This window comes from Lampetra planeri, chromosome 36 (genome assembly GCF_965212315.1).
Source record: "Lampetra planeri chromosome 36, kcLamPlan1.2.h2, whole genome shotgun sequence".
Lineage (NCBI taxonomy): Eukaryota > Metazoa > Chordata > Hyperoartia > Petromyzontiformes > Petromyzontidae > Lampetra > Lampetra planeri.
The window spans coordinates 999330-1018079 of NC_136142.1; the positions used below are offsets into that span (position 1 = coordinate 999330).

At 57.4% G+C, this 18750-nt stretch overlaps 1 protein-coding gene across 4 annotated transcripts; it reads right to left on the bottom strand.

The window, feature by feature from the left end:
* Window positions 1-18750, bottom strand: LOC144730656 (epithelial sodium channel subunit alpha-like). Of its 4 annotated transcripts, none has more exons than XM_078611316.1 (15): window positions 18646-18750; window positions 13515-13639; window positions 12087-12194; window positions 11345-11836; window positions 10318-10501; window positions 9479-9669; window positions 8326-8429; window positions 7771-7910; window positions 7204-7302; window positions 6961-7075; window positions 6081-6159; window positions 5805-5862; window positions 5529-5584; window positions 5123-5198; window positions 1-4620 (listed from the first exon to the last, which is right to left on the bottom strand). In XM_078611316.1, exons 4-15 carry the CDS (start codon window positions 11713-11715, stop codon window positions 3856-3858), a joined length of 2238 nt encoding a protein of 745 aa, XP_078467442.1. In that variant the 5' UTR covers window positions 11716-11836; window positions 12087-12194; window positions 13515-13639; window positions 18646-18750; the 3' UTR covers window positions 1-3855. The 4 variants fall into 4 exon arrangements, with proteins under 4 accessions (XP_078467442.1, XP_078467438.1, XP_078467439.1 ...); XM_078611312.1 differs by having other exon boundaries at window positions 7771-7934; XM_078611313.1 differs by having other exon boundaries at window positions 7771-7934; window positions 13515-13631; window positions 18646-18746.

Genomic DNA, 18750 nt, shown 5'->3' on the forward strand with positions numbered 1-18750 from the left:
CTCGGAATAACGCTGCCAATATTTTATTATGACCATTATCCCCGAGCACCAATCTCTAAGTATAAAATCAAGGATTACACCCCGTGTCGATTCTCCCGTCGGTTGACATCGTCGACCGCGCTCCTCGTTTTCTTCGTCTGTGATCGTCTCGCCGGGCACTGCCCCGCCACAACCCTCGCGTCACCTCCATCGCCCGACCCCCACCATGACAAAGAGAAAGATCCCCCCGGCATAGCCTCAACAGACTGTTGGGGCAAGTGCTGTTAGCGAAGGCACAGACCAGTTATCAAAGTTATCAAAGAATGTTGGGCAGCAATGTGCCACGTGTTGGGTGACGGGCGTTGCAGGCTGTCACGGGGCGAGGGCAGATCGCACGGTCAACACTCGCGGCACGCGTCATCACTCATGGCGTGTCACATTTCAAAGCTTCAAATCTAGAAGTGTAACATTTTGCTTAGAATTTGTTTAACTTTGACCGCGTGGTGACCCCTCTCCCCCCCACTCCCTCCCCTGTAGTCAAGGTCACGATGTGGGGTTGACCAAGGCACGACAAACGAGTTGGAACAGCGTGGCCGTCACCAATCTAAAGCTGCTCGGAGTACAGCAAGACCCGTCGCGAATCACTCCATACGCATTCTGTCGTCACGATTTTTTAAAAAAGAGTTAAACGATTTTATCACCACGGATTAAACGCTCCCATGTTACGCAATTCCGGATACATTGCAGAAACGCGGCGTCCGCAACATCGTGGGGGCAATGAACGAAGAACGGCGTCGTGAAATGTCAAAAGCTGAAATCTGGATGGAGGGAAAATTAGTGTTGATATCCTCGTTACTAATCGAGCGTCTTTGGGTTTTTCATCTACGGCTGTAATTGTCGCGGGCGTATTTGATTGATTCTATATTCCGCACAGAATTTGATTAAACACCATTCCCCCCCGTATTGCTGGCGTTTCTAAACTCGCAGTGTGTGTGTGTGCACCATCTCTAATCTCACAGTGAGTGTGCACCATCTCTAATCTCACAGTGAGTGTGTGTGCACCATCTCTAATCTCACAGTGAGTGTGTGTGCACCATCTCTAATCTCACAGTGAGTGTGTGTGCACCATCTCTAATCTCACAGTGTGCGTGTGGATCATCTCTAATCTCACAGTGAGTGTGCACCATCTCTAATCTCACAGTGAGTGTGTGTGCACCATCTCTAATCTCACAGTGAGTGTGTGTGCACCATCTCTAATCTCACAGTGAGTGTGTGTGCACCATCTCTAATCTCACAGTGTGCGTGTGGATCATCTCTAATCTCACAGTGAGTGTGAGTGGACCATCTCTAATCTCACAGTGAGTGCGTGTGGATCATCTCTAATCTCACAGTGAGTGTGTGTGCACCATCTCTAGTCTCACAGTGAGTGTGTGTGCACCATCTCTAGTCTCACAGTGAGTGTGTGTGCACCATCTCTAGTCTCACAGTGAGTGTGTGTGTGCCCCATCTCTAATCTCACAGTGTGTGTGTGTGTGCCCCATCTCTAATCTCACAGTGTGTGTGTGTGCCCCATCTCTAATCTCACAGTGAGTGTGTGTGTGCCCCATCTCTAATCTCACAGTGTGTGTGTGTGCCCCATCTCTAATCTCACAGTGTGTGTGTGTGCACCATCTCTAGTCTCACAGTGAGTGTGTGTGTGCCCCATCTCTAATCTCACAGTGTGTGTGTGTGCACCATCTCTAGTCTCACAGTGTGTGTGTGTGTGTGTGCCCCATCTCTAATCTCACAGTGAGTGTGAGTGGACCATCTCTAGTCTCACAGTGTGTGTGTGTGCACCATCTCTAATCTCACAGTGTGTGTGTGTGCACCATCTCTAATCTCACAGTGAGTTTGTGTGGACCACAGAAATGTTGCACAGCAGTAGCAGCAGCCCCGAGTCTCTGCACCACCACCACTACGTCAAGGACTACAACTTGCCTTCAGTAGTGGAACTGTGGCACTCGGGCTCCGAAATGTTAAAATGAAATGTCGCTCCACTGGTCACAGTTCAACGGCGCGCGCAGGCAACAACAACAACAACAACTGCCTCGAGAAGCAATCGTCAACCTGCAAAACGGGGCTCTCGCCAACCGCCACCAAAATCCCCTCCCTCCATCCCCCCCACCGCTCGCTCAATGGGGTCGACTCCGCTCAGAACTCTGCCTCCTCGCGTGCCGACTACACCACATCGCGTCCGATCCTCCTGCGGGCGATCATCCCCACCGCGTGCCCCCACACCCGCCACCCCGCGCGCCGATCGGCGGCGTTCCGTTCGTCGCAGCCCGGAGCGCGAACCCGCGAGAGTTTACGTCGCACGATCGGCGAGCGGGCCGGGCCGGGCCGACCGGCCACTCGACCTGCCCACGATTCAGTGAACCGTCACGGTCGTTAGTCGCGAGCAATTTCGAAAGTCAATCCCGCAATTCCATGACGGCGCGGTCTTAATTTGCCTCGTACGCTCCTCCCTCGTTCCGTTCTCCGTCGCCCCTTCCTGCTGGCGCCTACGTGCGGGCTCGGCGAGTTGCGCGCGCGCCTCCGTGTCACGCGAATCGTTTTTTTAACGGGGCGCAGTTTCACGTGGCGTGTTGTTTTACGTGACGTATCGGGAGCAAAAGGATCGACGTTGATCGTCGGCACGTCCGCACGCACGCCGCCTTGGCGCCACGCAGCGCGTTTCATCGCCGCGATGTTCTCACCCGGTGCCGTCTGTTTTTGGTTAAATCGGGGAAATCGGGTTCTACAACACCCCGTCTGGGCTGGCAATGTCATGCTGAAACACTCGAGTTTCACGAAACGTTAGGATGATGAATTGGAACCCACGAGCAACTTTTTTCACTGTGGTTACATCGCAGGAAGGGAGTGGAGTCAGGGATGTAATGGATGGAAACAGAGAAAGGAACGGGAGAGGGAAGAGAGAGGGGAGTGGGAGAGAGGAAACGGATGGGGAAGGAGCGGAGGAGGAACGGGAGTGAAGGGTCAGGAGAGATGAGGATGGAGAGGAAGAGGCTGCATCAGGGTCTCGACGCTGCTGCCGCTGCACGGAGAGGAGTCCGTTCTCACAGTGGGCGGGGAGAGGGGCAGAGTTCAGAGTGGGGGCGCCCACGCAGACGTCACGTGATTTACAGGAGACGCGAGCTGATTTATATAGAGCGGTAAATACAATTTAAAAGCACAACAGGTAGCTTGCATTACACAATTTCTGTCCTTAAATGATACTGAAAATTATGCATTTACAATAAAGTGAGCATCATTCTCACTGATATTGCAAGAAATGTTGATTAATTTAAGCTCGCCGATTGAACCCGTTATTTAATTAGCGTGCGATTTTGCACGCACACGGGAAACGCGTCGCGGCTCCGAGCAGGAGCCACCGGTGACGCAATTTAGCGTCTCGATTCGGGGTCACAGCTGAATTCATGAACAAGACGCCCCCTGCCTTGCGTGGAGATGGTAAAATTTGTCAGAAGACTACAGGAGGTATAATCTGCAGAAACGTGCGAATCAAAAATGATCGACGTTCGCACAAAACGATTCGACGCAAGCGTGGCGAGCGTGGGGATAGATTTGAATCGATTATCCGGTGACGTTACGCGTACGTCGTGTGACCGGGTTGCATGAACCCCGCTTATACGGGAACACGATGGGGAGCACTACCCGCGGCAACATTTATTTGTTCATTTATTTGAATCGGCTTTTGTCAAAAGGAACCCCGAATCGGCACGTTTCACCGCGTCGCACGGCGATCAACCCTTGGGTGGCGCGACGTCGCAACGCGGCCCCCCCGACCCCTTCGGAGACCTGGGGGGGAAGGGGGGGAACCGGTGTCACGCGGCCCCCTCAGGCCTCCTCGATGGCGAAGGACACGACGTTGAGCGACGCCGAGCGGCGCCGTAGAACCTCCTTGCCGCTCGCCGCCAGCGCAGAGACGCGCGGGGAGAGCAGCGGCGCGCCGGCCCCCCCGTGGGGCGGCCCGCCGGGGTCGGAGCTCACGGCGACGTACCCCTCGGGCACGCGCCGCAGGGAGCCGTAGTCCGGCGGCAGGGCCTCCGGGGCGGCGGCGGCGTCCTCGCGGGAGGCCCCGACCGCCGGCTTAGCGGCCGCCGCGGGAGGGCAGCTGATGTCGGCGACGACGCAGAAGGAGCAGGCGTTGCGCGTCAGCGAGCCGCGTCGCCACGGGGGGGGCCGCTCCGTGGGGCCCCCGATGGCGACGCCGCCGCCGTCGCCGTCGTGGCCGTCGTCGGCACCGTCGTAGGCCGCGTTGGCGCAGCCCAGCGCTTCGCGGAAGCTGGGCGGCGGCGGCGGCAGCGCCGCCACCTCGGAATCTTCGATCGACGTCGCGACCCAGCCTCGCCCGTGCGTCTGCCGAGCGCCGCCCGCCAAGGCGCCGCCCGCTCGCGACGGCTCCGCGACGCCGCCGCCACCATCGTTGCCCGTGCCGCGAGCCCTTCGGCGCTCGGCGCACGACCGGCGCCGGCGGTAGGCCAAGACGAAGACCATGATGCAGCAGTCGATGCCGAGCTCCCCCACCTCGAGCCACGACAGCACCGAGGAGCCGAACCACAAGCTCCACTGGCTGCCGATGTTCGACAGCAGCCAGATGACCTGCGGGCACGAGCGGTGAGCGGGGGTGGGGTGAGATGGAGGAGGAGAAGAAAAGATATTTGAGCGGCGTCGGCTCGAACGTCGCGTCGACACGGCACCGATGGCGCGCACCCGCGGAGGAGCCGTCGACCACGCAGGCGACACCACGGCACCGGGGCCTGTGGGCCGCGGGGGCCCGGCCCGCGGCCTACGGAGGCGAGGCCAACCGGACAGGGGTTGGCCCACGCCAACCACGCCACTGGCGGCCCGGCTGCGGAGCCGGTGGATTACAACGAGATCATCGCGCGATACGCGAGACTCCCATCATGGTGGGGATCGGATGGCCAGTAGGCCACTGACCTAACGGTTCGGATTTTTGAACATCCAAATGCGAGACCCCACTGCGATGTTGTGTCAAGTTATTTTTATCGTCCACTCTCCGCACACGCACCCGCGACCAACTCGCTCACGCGCACCGACAACTCATCCCGCGCGTTGCGGCCGTCGCGAGTGTGGGACTCACGTTGGTGGCGGCCGACTCGCTGATCGTCTTCATGTTGAGCTCCCGGAAGTAAACGTTCAGCTTGGCCACGTCGTTCCTGACAGAGGGAGACGCGGCAGCGCTCGCCAGATTACTCGCACGAAGCTGCTGGGAGTCAGCGGCGCGTAAGGCCCAGAAGGCCGATGGTTGCGTGACGTTATGTTGTCGTAACACTTTTTTTGGGGGGATTTTTGTTTACTTTTCTGGGTGCCGCAGTGGCGAGATGTTAACTACCTCGCCTGGTATGCAGGAGGCCGTAGGTTCAATCCCGAACCTGACGCCTGCTGTATATTTGTATTGTTTGTGTCTTCCAGTTTTTCCATCCACATTTAGAATCAACGTGCGTTTGGCTGTGGAAATGTATCACAAAAAAAAATGTGCGTCTTACCTCACAGTGGTGACGGAGTAATTATTCTGCAAGGAGAGGAGGTTGAAGATCCATTTCTATGGAACAAAAACGCGCACACGTTACACACGACACGTTACACACGACACGTTACACACGACACGTTACACACGATGCGCGAGGATGGAAAAGTCGCGTGACCGTGCGTTCGTGTTAAGCGTAAATTATTGTTGTCATCATTCTCGAACACCTCCGATGGCCAGAAAAAGCCACGGTGCATGGACGAGGTTGACGGTGCCAGGAGGTTGTGGGCCTCACCTCGGAGCTGCTGTCAGGCCAGGTGGCGTATCCTGGGGTCACGGCAAAGCGCTTCGTACTGGGAACAAAACATCGAAGCAAGCGGGACAAAAGCCTTTGTTGTCAATACTCATCAGCAGCCACGGTCTATCCATTGCTGGACGAAGGCCCTCCCCAGGCTACCACCGCCTCTCACGATGTTGCGACGTAATATTTGGATACCGCCGTTTCCAGCTCACTTCCTCGCATGCGAACGCAAGGCAGATGGGGTGCGGGGGGGGGGAGAGGGTGACGTACGTGCAGGGCTGTGCACATTTGTCAACGCAGCCGAGCTCGTCGGAGATGAATCGTCGGTAGAGTTTGTAGTAGCAGTGTCCTGCAGGCAGACACAGAGGGAGGCCAGCGCACACCCCGTCACCAACGCCCACAACCCTCCCCCTTCGCTCACAGCGTCACCACCGCAGAGCGACTCTGCGGTCTTCACCGAACCCGCGGAGCGCCACGTCCCCAAGGTGGCGTGGTCCGAGCGGGGAGCGGCAGTGCAGCGAGTGGCGGTGCAGTGGTCGTACATTTGTATATCGCACCGTGCGTAGCCAACCGAGCTAACCGGGAGGTGCGGGGGAAGGACAACAAGCTAAACAGCTCTAAAGGTCAGCGAACCCGAGTTCCATTCCCAGCCACGGCTACTGTCGGCGACATTGGCACCGGGACTGGGCCTTGTCATAGGTGGTCAGGTGTGGCGCTGGCTCGTGTGCCACCGTGACCGCCCCGCCCCCCCCCCCCCCTTCTTGCGCTGCGCCGGGACCCTCATCAGCGTTGGCTCAAAGTGCCGGCACCGACGGTGCACTGAAGGCTCCCCGGGGGATCTCTGTGTGCGTCGGTGTGAGCGTGGAGAACGGCAGTTTTGCAAGCGGTTAGCACTGCACTGCTCTACGAACCCGGCAACACGAGTGATGATTATGTGAACCGATCATGGACCTCCCCTGGGTCGACTCAGCCTCACATGAGTATCTGGTGCAGTGTGTAAGCATCACTACTCGGAGACAAAGGCGGCCGGGCGTTGTGCTGGCCACCCGCCCCCTTGCGTGCCGTGCCGGCCTTTCATAGGTGCTACTCGCTAACAGCACTTGCCCTAACAGTCTGTTAAGGCTACACGGGGGATCTTTGTCTTTGTTACCCCACGCCGTGTTATTGTAGCTGCAGTAGGCGGCGTTGGGAGGGAGGGGGTAGAAGTAGTGACCACAGCCACACGCCTCCACCAGCGCTAGCTGGAAGCAGGAGCGCACGCACGCCTGCACACACGCACACACGCACACACGGGTAAATACGCCAATCCCTGTCTGCGATATCATCTCCGTTAACGCGTGGCACGGCGTCTGTGGTTTGGCGGCGATGGCGGGTGGGCGGGGTGCTCCGTCACCTGCACGGTGTAGGCGGAGGAGTAGAGGTTCAACACGGGAACGTCGCTGCCGTCCTCCGTGCAGTTCCCGTACGGGTCGGGCATTCGAGTCGCCTCCAACTGTACAGGAACAGGGCATGCGTCTCACCCCACGTCACACACCGCGCGTCACACCGCACATCACACACCGCGAGTCATACACCACACATCACACCGTGTCACACACTACATGTCACACCGTGTCACACACCACACGTCACAGACCGCGCGTCACACCGATTCACACACCGCACGTGACACACCACGTCGTGCACCTCTGGGGTGCCATAAAGTGATAACAAAACAAATAAGGGAAGGAGAGTAGTAATGTCAATCTTGTGTGTTTCTGTTCAAAATAACATTTACCAATGGCCCACAACGTTCATCCCACAATGCTCTGCTCCATCCCACAATTCCCTTATGCATCCTACAACGCCGTATAAAGTCGCACGATGCCACGCTCCACCGCACAATACCCAGGGCGCCCCGCTCTGCCCGACGCGACCCACAGCACCCTGCAGCACGATGCCCGCGTGGCGCGCCCCGCACCATGCGGATGCCGAGCGAGGTCTCGATGCCGGGGCGCATGTCGAAGCCGCCCTCCTCCATGAAGGGCGGCGACTCCTGGTCGTGCACCATGATGCGGGCGCCCGCCACCGTGGACAGGAAGGGGATGTAGTCGTTCTGCTCTGTGCGCAGGATCAGCGACAGGCCTGGCACGGCAAGGAGGGCACTTACTCTCACGCGGCGACGGCGGCGACGTCCCACGACCCGCACGTTCACGCGAGACGAACGCATCGCCCCGTGCGGCCCCGCGGCCGCTCGCGAGCGGCGCCTAGGCACGGCCGGCACGGCGCACGAAGGGGGCGGTGAGGCCAGCACCCGGCCCGACCGCCTTTGTCTTCTAGAGCCGCTGACGTTCTTAATCACGCCACCGAGAACTCGTTTGAGGCTCGGTCGACCGAGAGGAAGGCCTAGGACCGGTTCGGATATTCGTCACCGGTGTTGTGGCCGTGAGCGGGAATCGAACTCGGGTCGGCCGGGTCGGGACACGACTCGTGCTGCGACGCGGCGCTCGGGAGAAGCCGTGAGAGCGCGGCTTACCGTAGTCTCGGCCCGGCTTGGAGGCTTGCCACAGTTTGGACGAGTTGGCGCTGTTGAACGTGTAGCAGTTGCCGTAAGTCGGGTGGTGGAAGCGGCTGTATTCACTGCGCGCCGGGGATACACAGATGGCGTGGACAGAGAGCCGCGCTTAGTGGAAGCGAAACACGCGCACACGCTCGTGGACACGTGTCGGTGTGCGTGTGCGCACTTGTGGAGAGCGGTGGTGCAGCGGTGAGCGCACTGCGCTACGAACCCGGCGATCCGAGTTCGATTCCCGCTCACGGCCAACACCAGTGATGATTCTCTGAATCGGTCTTGGGCCTCCACTAGGTTAACTCAAATTAGTACCTTGTGTGACGAGTAAACATCGCCACTAGGGAGACAAAGGCGGTCGGGCGTGGTGCTTGCCACCCACTCCCTCGTGTGCCGTGTCGGCCTTCACAGGTGCTACCCGCTAATAGCACTTCTCCAGACAGTCTGTTTACGGCTATGCGGGGGATCTTTGTGCAATAACTACGACACTCCACACCGTCTGCTTCGTTCACAATGGACGTTAAAGACGCCAGACCGGAAAATTACTCGACTGGAATAGACAGCAGCGGCAGCCGCAGCCACCGCCCCCCTACTACGGAAAACCTGGTAGGACCCTCCTGAAAAAGCCGGATGGCGGCGGCAGTGGTGGTGGTGGCTACGCTGCTGCACGGGCCCGCTGGCTCGACTCCAGCGCGATCGAGGCAGCAGCAGAGAGGGTTGATGGATCATCGCACACAGGTGTTGTTGCGAAACTCCCTTCCCGTGGGCATCGAGGTGCGACACCCTTGATTACCAGGAGAAGGCGGTACAGCAAGTGAACTAATCGGCATCTGTTTCCATCTGCATGGGGATAGAGCGTTGCCCCCTCGCACGCATGTGGATTTTCTCTGGGCGCTTCGGTTTCCTCCCACATGTACAATAAACACTCGTCGTTAATTGGCCGATAACATCCTAAAATAAAAACTCCAATGCAGCGGGAACCCAGTTGAAATACAAAGAGTCCTTCAACTCACTCCGGCATTCCTGGATGAATAAGTGCATTCTAATGATCATTCTTAATAATCACGATGCGAACTATTGCAACTCGCGCCATGCGAAGTGCGAGTCGACGCGCGCTCGCCTGTCGCTGCAGGGCATCCCGCTGAACATGCAGGAGAAGATGAAGTCCCCGATGTTGGCGTCATCAGACTGCTTGATGTAGGAGGGCACCTGGCTCATGATGCTGACGTACTGGAAGGTGTACCACTCGGTCACCGCCTGCACGCCCGAGCCGTACGACTGGTAGAAGCAGTCGCCGCCCGTCGCGTTGCACTGCACGGGGGGCGGAGACGAGCGGGGGACAGGGGGAGGGGGGGGGAGACACGGCCGACGTCAGCCCGAGACACGGCGGGACGAGGGCACTCGTTGGTCGTTGGTCACGCGCCGGAGACGTGGCGAGGAGGTGCGAGAAGACGACGTGGGCGCAGCGAAGACGCAGGGACGCACGGGGACGTACGACCCTCGGGGCGGGGACGGGAAGACGCTAGGTAGATGCGGCGAGCGGCGGGAGAGCGCGAGGAGACGTGGCAAGACGCCGGAGGAAACGAGCGTGCGAGAGCCGACGCAGCGACTCGTGGGAGAGGCGTCAGAATGAAGGCGACAGGGCGAACCCCCGAGGTGACAGCGGCGCACACACACACGCACACACACACACGCACACACACACACGCACACACACACACGCACACGCACACACACACGCACACACGCACACACACGCACGCACACGCACACACACACGCGCATACACGCACACACACACACGCACACATACACACACACACGCACACACACACACGCGCACACATACACACACACACACGCGCACACACGCACACACACACGCGCACACATACGCACACACGCACACACACACGCGCACACATACACACACACACACGCGCACACACACACACGCACCAGCTTGAAGCCGACGGTGTCCGGCCCGGTCCTCTCCAGGACGACGCCGGTGTCGAGCCGGATGCCCGGGGCGGCGGCAGTGCCCGCAGCCTGCGTGGCGGGCGGCTGGTAGCCGTAGAGGCGGTGCAGCGCCTGCCCCGTCATCGAGTCGAGCTCGCGCAGGGAGCTTTGCACTACCTCGTACCTTACGCACACGCGGGGGGGAAACAAAGGTAAAGAGAACGATCCCCCCGTGTAGGTTGCAGTGTTTTTAGACACGTGTCTGTCCATCTGTCCATCGGCATCCAGTGTTCCTTCTGTCTGTGCATCGTCCATCCATCTGTTTGTTCATGTGGTCATCCATCTAACTGTGTCAACGTGTGCGTACATCAGTCAGTCTGTCCATCCATCTATCCACATGTCCATTCGTCCTTCTATCTATCCGTGTCTGTATCCATCTCCCTGTCCGTGTCCATCTGTCGAGTCTGAGTGTCCATCCATCCTTCTGTCTGTGTCCACCAATCTCTCTGTCTGGGTGTCCACCTGCCTTCCCCATGCAGCAACTAGCACCAAACTACGCACCCACCACACTCACCGCACCCAACCCAGAGACCACAACTCAACCACCCACGTAGCCAACCACCGATCCACCCACCACACTTACCAGAACCCACCCACCACACTCACCACACCACAACCCAACCCACCCACCACACACACCACAACCCAACCCACCCACCACACACACCACAACCCAACCCACCCACCACACACACCACACCACAATCCACCCACCACACACACCACACCACAATCCACCCACCACACACACCACAACCCACCCACCCCCACCACACCACACCACTACCCACCCACCCACCACACACACCACAACCCACCCACCCACCACACTCACCACAACCCACCCACCCACCACACACACCACAACCCACCCACCACACCACAACCCACCCACCACACACACCACAACCCACCCACCACACCCACCACAACCCACCCACCCCCACCACACCACACCACTACCCACCGGTACGGGTTGAGGCTGCAGACGGTGATGGCGGGGAAGGTGCTCTGCTGGAACATGAGGCCCATGGTGACGGCCACCGTGTAGCTGTAGTACTGCAGGAAGACGAGGGCGCTCGTGTAGTAGAAGAGGATGACGGTGACGATGAAGAGCAGCGACCAGAAGGCCGTCTTGAGCTTGTTGCGCTTGGAGCACACGAGGCGGATGGCGCCGTGGATGGTGGTGTTGTCGCAGAAGAACTCGAACATCTCCTCGTACGAGTCGTAGAAGTCCGTCACGCTGCCCCTCCAGAACTCCAGCACCGTGGGCGGACGGCGCTCCGGCGCCGCCGCCGCCGCCCCCGTGCCCGCCGGCTCGCCCATCGCCTCGCCCATCGCCTCGCCCGCGGGGGTTGAGCGCGGCGGGGGCGGGTGGAGGTGGTGGTGGTCCCTGGCCGCGGGTGCCTGCGGGGTTGCCGAGGGGTGGTGGCGGCTTTTGGTGGAAGAGGTGAAATGGCTGCCGAGGGGTGGGGGGGTGGGAACGAGGTGAGCGGGTGAGAAACACACAAACGATAAAAAGCAAACAGACCCTCGGAGATTCTCTGCCGAAAGCCACTTCCTTTACAACATCGATTGGGAAACATATTTCATATTTCAGAAAACATTTCATATTTATAAATATTATTTATGAATAAATATTCATATTTCAGAAAACCACGTGCACATTGTTTTTATTTTCACTGGAAAATAAATAATAAAGAACTCACGACGCGCGTCTGGAGCTTTCCTTAGGCCGCGCCGTTCAGCAAAGAGCGCAACGCTCGTGGGCTCCTCCCGTCCCCACGGCTGACGCTCAGATTCTTGAGTCTGGGTGGCTGCTCGCACGACACGGGTATAGGGGACAGCGCGGCTGTTACCGGGCCGGAGATCGCCGCTCTGGAACACGGCAGCGAAAAAACCCGGCCGCACTCCGTCCTGAATTCCACCACCACCACCACCCTCACCCAGCCAGCCATCAGGAGGCCACCTGCCCCCCCAGCAAGCAGTGAGCTGCCTTGCATCGCTTCTGAACCGGCCACGACAGGTGCAGTCACCTTCTCCACAAATTAAAAGTTAAAGGATTTCTCAAATGTGACTGTGGCCAACGCAACAGTGGAACAAATTGCCAGTCGGTGGGTCTTTGTGTGATGAGTCTGTGGGTCTCTGTGCGATGAGTCTGTGGGTCTCTGTGCGATGAGTCTGTGGGTCTCTGTGCGATGAGTCTGTGGGTCTCTGTGCGATGAGTCTGTGGGTCTCTGTGCGATGAGTCTGTGGGTCTCTGTGCGATGAATCTGTGGGTCTCTGTGCGATGAGTCTGTGGGTCTCTGTGCGATGAGTCTGTGGGTCTCTGTGCGATGAGTCTGTGGGTCTCTGTGCGATGAGTCTGTGGGTCTCTGTGCGATGAGTCTGTGGGTCTCTATGCGATGAGTCTGTGGGTCTCTGTGCGATGAGTCTGTGGGTCTCTGTGCGATGAGTCTGTGGGTCTCTGTGCTATGAGTCTGTGGGTCTCTGTGCGATGAGTCTGTGGGTCTCTGTGCGATGAGTCTGTGGGTCTCTGTGCGATGAGTCTGTGGGTCTCTGTGCGATGAGTCTGTGGGTCTCTGTGTGGTGAGTCTGTGGGTCTCTGTGCGATGAGTCTGTGGGTCTCTGTGCGATGAGTCTGTGGGTCTCTGTGTGGTGAGTCTGTGGGTCTCTGTGCGGTGAGTCTGTGGGTCTCTGTGCGATGAGTCTGTGGGTCTCTGTGTGGTGAGTCTGTGGGCCTCTGTGTGAGGAGTCGGTGGGTCTCTGTGTGATGAGTCTGTGGGTCTCTGTATGAGTCGGTGGGTCTCTGTGTGTCCGCCGCGAGCGATCTCCGAGGGTACGGGTGGTATCGACATTCGCTCTCCGCTGAAGCCAGCAGCTGGATTCACAACTCGGACATCGATTCACAGTCGCTACCCGACTCGTATTCATACTAAACCGCTCGCCAAGGCGGCAGGCACAGACCACGCCATCGGCTTCAACGGAGACCGCTCGCCGCACGCAGCGCACCAGAAACTCGACGGAGACAAACGTCGCTCACACGGCCGTCCAGCTCCCTCCCCGGGGGATCGAGTGCCGTGAGCGAGCGCCCGTCAAGGCGGCCGGCAGCGCGATTGGGCGAGCCTCTCACCCACCTTGCCTTCCCAAAGCAGCCACCTTCTCATGCCGTCGTGGTGGATCACGGAGAGGGCGGCGGTCATAGGACGAGCTGGCGAGTCAGCCCGCGGCGGAGGTGGACATGGGCCCACGGCCTGCTCCACTGCCACCAAAGACAAAGAACCACCGTGTAGCCTTAACATCTCCTCTACTTAGCCCTGAGAGCGGTGGCAATTCCACATTCTTATGGCGGGGGCGAGTATATCTATATCACAACCACCGTCGACTTTACCACAACGTGGTACTTGCTTTGTTCACACTGGAGAGATGATGGGCTGTCACCCCCATCAACCAGGATACGAAGTTGCAACCTTACGATTGCTGGCTGCCCGCGCCGAATGACTCCACTTCTCTACCCAGGGGCTGTGCTGCCAACAGAGGCCAGTGCAGCAAAGTGCATCGTTCTGCTCTGTGCTCTACTTCCAACGTCTAGCTACGTTGACCAGCGCGGTGAAGTATGGCAAAACAAACAAGTCACACATGACATGGGTAGGCCCTCATCCAGCGGTGTATCGGCAAAAGGGCTGTGCTTGTTTATTCAGAAAATCATCACCGAGTCTCAAGACTTTTTTTCAGGAGGGTCCTGCTACGGTGGGATGACCGCCCAATTCCATGAACGAGACGGAGCGACGACAGTAGCTCGCGTGCAAGGGGCTACACACACGGGTGAGCTCGCGAGTGATGGCGACAGCCTGACGGACTGGGGAGGCATTGATCCAGCAGTGGAGAGATCATGGCAACTGGGGCGGCACGGTGGCGAGATATTATCCGCCTCGCCTGGTACGCAGGAGGTCGCGGGTTCGATCACGACCCTGACGCCTGCTGCTGTATATTTGAAGTTTGCGTGTCTCTCTCCCCGTGGTCGCGTTTATTTTTCTCCGGGTCCTCTAGTTTTTTCCCTCCACATTAAGAAACGCGCGTTGTAGAGGATTTGTCTGCTTATATTTCCACCCGATAAGCCACTCTTCGTTGAGCCGTCATTGGTGATGGCCAGGCCGCTTCTGAAAGAGAGCTGCACAGCTCAGTGGGATCACAGCTGGTAAAATATAAAGAGTTTAGCTGCGTTGTAGAGTTGGCTGCTGCTGCTGCAGACTGTGCGTGTACAACTTACCCTTCCCTCTGCTCTGTATCGGAGAAAAACAAACACACGGGGGAGGGAGAGAGACGCGCAAACTCCAAACGTACAGCAGGCGTCAGGGTCGGGATCGAACCCACGACCTCCTATATAGACAAACACGCTTAGACATACTACTGGGCTAATACAGATATTCATCACCGCTGTTTCGGCTGTGGGTGGGAATCAAACTCGGGTCGCCGGGTTTGTAGCGACACACACAACACACACACAACACACACACACAACAACACACACACAACACCGCTCTGCACACACGGACACCCGATACAGGTGACGGACACCGCCATGGCACTGAGCGAGTGTAAGAGGAGCAGATTGTTGACTTGATTGGATGAACAAACAACAGATTAACCAGGTGAACTTTTTAAACGGGGAGAGAGTGGGAGCGGCGGAGCAGCGGTCTGAACCCGGCTGCCCGTGTTCGGCACCCGGCCACGGTTGTGAGTGGCTACGGGATAAGGGGCCGTCCATAAATGACGTCACGCGATTTTGGGCGATTTTTGACCCCCCCCCCGTTCGTCACACGGCGTCACAAAAAGTCAGACCCCCCCCTCAAATATGACGTCACAAAGCACAAAGCTCTGCCCCCCCCCCCCCCCAAATAAAACATGCTTCAAATCGCTTTAAACTATTGCCATTGTAGTGCGTATTTAATGTGCCGCTGCACTCTGATGTTGTAGGAGAAAACATTTAGAAAAAAAGTATATTTTATTAACCAGAACGTGTTGTCTATATTTATTTAAAGTTGCGCATTTTGATGTGACGTCACATTTCTCACCCCCCCCTTCGTCACAAATGTCTGACCCCCCCCCTAGGTGCGTGACGTCATTTATGGACGGCCACTAAGTGATTGAAAAAAACTTATTTGAGATTTATTCTCAACAAATATGAATGGCAAGTGATAGTGTCAACTTCAAGTTGTCTATTCATCTTCTTTTGCTTATTACTATTTAAAATACAATATTCTGTATCCTTGCAGACAGCTTTTTAAAAAATATATAAACTCCAACAGTCTCGACTCGGTCACGAATCGTTCTACTGAGCAGCCAAACCGCAGATTCCTAGCTTCGTGAACGACTCATCCACACGCGCAACACAACACACACCCACCCATGCACGTGCCCACCCATACACGTGCCCACCCATACACGTGCCCACCCATACACGTGCCCACCCATACACGTACCCACCCATGCACGTGCCCACCCATACACGTGCCCACCCATACACGTGCCCACCCATACACGTGCCCACCCATACACGTGCCCACCCATACACGTGCCCACCCATACACGTGCCCACCCATACACGTGCCCACCCATACACGTGCCCACCCATACACGTGCCCACCCATACACGTGCCCACCCATACACGTGCCCACCCATACACGTGCCCACCCATACACGTGCCCACCCATACACGTGCCCACCCATACACGTGCCCACCCATACACGTGCCCACCCATACACGTGCCCACCCATACACGTGCCCACCCATACACGTGCCCACCCATACACGTGCCCACCCATACACGTGCCCACCCATACACGTGCCCACCCATACACGTGCCCACCCATACACGTGCCCACCCATACACGTGCCCACCCATACACGTGCCCACCCATACACGTGCCCACCCATACACGTGCCCACCCATACACGTGCCCACCCATACACGTGCCCACCCATACACGTGCCCACCCATACACGTGCCCACCCATACACGTGCCCACCCATACACGTGCCCACCCATACACGTGCCCACCCATACACGTGCCCACCCATACACGTGCCCACCCATACACGTGCCCACCCATACACGTGCCCACCCATACACGTGCCCACCCATACACGTGCCCACCCATACACGTGCCCACCCATACACGTGCCCACCCATACACGTGCCCACCCATACACGTGCCCACCCATACACGTGCCCACCCATACACGTGCCCACCCATACACGTGCCCACCCATACACGTGCCCACCCATACACGTGCCCACCCATACACGTACCCACCCATACACGTGCCCACCCATACACGTACCCACCCATACACGTGCCCACCCATACACGTACACCTTGATTGGAAACATTTCTTGAGAACTAGTTCTTGTTGTTTTTAGTTTGCTGTCCTTCCACGGCACCTCCGATTAGCGCGGTTGGCTACGTACGGTGCAAAAGAAGTCTAACAAACACGTAGAGTCGTAGACGCGCCCGTGTACGCGTACCAACGTACGAACTGCGTTCTGCGAACTCGTCTCTACCCGAGTCGCCTGCCATCATCGCCTTCCTTTCTTCCGTGTCGCTCTCTCTCCGTGAGATTTACTCCGGAACTTTGCACTCGATTCTCCTCACAGTCACCATCCACATTGTCCACGTTGCTGCTGGAACCCAATTCGCTCGTCGCCTTACCCGGCTTCTCGTGGCACTGATACATGTTCCCAATCGAATCCACATTCGTGTCGAGTCTCTTCTTGAATAATTGCACACGTCCCAAGACATCTAAAGCTGTGCCTTTCTCTAATTATGCTCGTGAATGTGCGTGTGGGTTGTCACCCTGCTGCTGTATATCGCCTTGTGTGTGAACAGAGGCAGCGCGCACATCCGTGTGGAGATGGTGCGTGCCCTTGTCGCCCACAATGCGGCACCGCGGTGGCGAGGAGATGTCGACTACCTCGCCTGGCTTACAGGAGGTCGTCGGTTCGATCCCGACCCTGACGCCTGCTGCTGTATTATTTGGAGTCTGCGTATCTTTCTCCCGGTGGCCGCGTGGATTTATCTCCGCATTTTCCGGTTTTCCCCTCCAAATTTTGAAAATAATATCACGCTTTTAGAGTTGTTTGGCTGCTATAAATGTGCACAAATAACGCCACTGCGTTGAGCTATCATTTGTCGCTTCCGAAAAATAGCTTTAAAGCGCAGTGGGCCTTTCCTGGTCTAACAAAGGTTTTAAATCGTTTAAATATAGCCCTGTACAATCCAGTAGCATTTGATTAAACAGCCTGCTGCTGCTGATGAGACCCAGAATGGTGAAACTGATTCAGAGATCTCGCGATTAAAACCAATAATAATGCTCCTGGGAATCGCGTCTGGCCCGCTAAACTAATCCAGGGCTCATGGGACACCGACTCAATAATCTAGCTCCACCACCATCGCCTCGATGTAATACTTATTACCGGCGCGCCTCTTACATCAACATCAGCCGTACGAAGATCGAGAATCGAATTAAATGTCAGTGCTAAGCCGCGTAATGCGTTTATAACATGCAATCCTGCAATGGTTAGACATACAACTACACTTGACGACTATATGATGAGTGTATTTAAGTTACGCATTAGACCGTCATAGAGGTAGCATTGTGTGTGTAGTCGGGGTGCGGTGGTCAGTGCATGACGCTAGGTACCTGGCGACCTCAGTTTGATTCGCGCTCACGACCAATATCAGTGGAGAGAGATACCCGGTATGTCTACCGGTCTCTCTGTGTGAGTCTGTGGGGTCTCTGTGCGAGTCTGTGGGGTCTCTGTGTGAGTCTGTGGGGTCTCTGTGTGAGTCTGTGGGGTCTCTGTGTGAGTCTGTGGGGTCTCTGTGTGAGTCTGTGGGGTCTCTGTGTGAGTCTGTGGGGTCTCCGTGCGAGTCTGTGGGGTCTCCGTGCGAGTCTGTGGGGTCTCTGTGCGAGTCTGTGGGGTCTCTGTGTGAGTCTGTGGGGTCTCTGTGCGAGTCTGTGGGGTCTCTGTGCGAGTCTGGGGAGACAAAGGCGGCCGGTCGTGGTGTTGAACCACCCAGCCGGAGCATTGCGCTAAGAAGCGCTCACTAACAGCACTTGCCCCTTCGGTGCGTACGGAGAATGAACGAGTGTGTGAGTGAATGAGTGAGTATATGAGTGTATGGATGCGTGAGTGTGTGAATGTATGTGTGGATGTGTGTGTGTGAGTGAGTGTGTGAGTGTGTGCGTCAGAGAGCCTCACCTGGGAGTGAGGGCGAGCGAGCGTCTCGCCCGGGCTGTGGGTGCGAGGCTCTGCAGCCAGGAGCGACCCTCGTCTCGCCTTTGAGCGCCACCCGAAACCGGTCCG

Bases quoted from the DNA above. Each gene is read 5' to 3' on its own strand.
- LOC144730656 (XM_078611312.1), bottom strand. From the start codon at position 11,715: ATGGGCGAGGCGATGGGCGAGCCGGCGGGCACGGGGGCGGCGGCGGCG. The intron at 9,670-10,317 runs GTGCGTGTGTGT...CCCCCCGTGCAG, and splicing joins ACACCGTCGGCTTCAAGCTG to TGCAACGCGACGGGCGGCGA. The intron at 6,160-6,960 runs GTAACAAAGACA...GTCTGCCTGCAG, and splicing joins CTACAATAACACGGCGTGGG to GACACTGCTACTACAAACTC.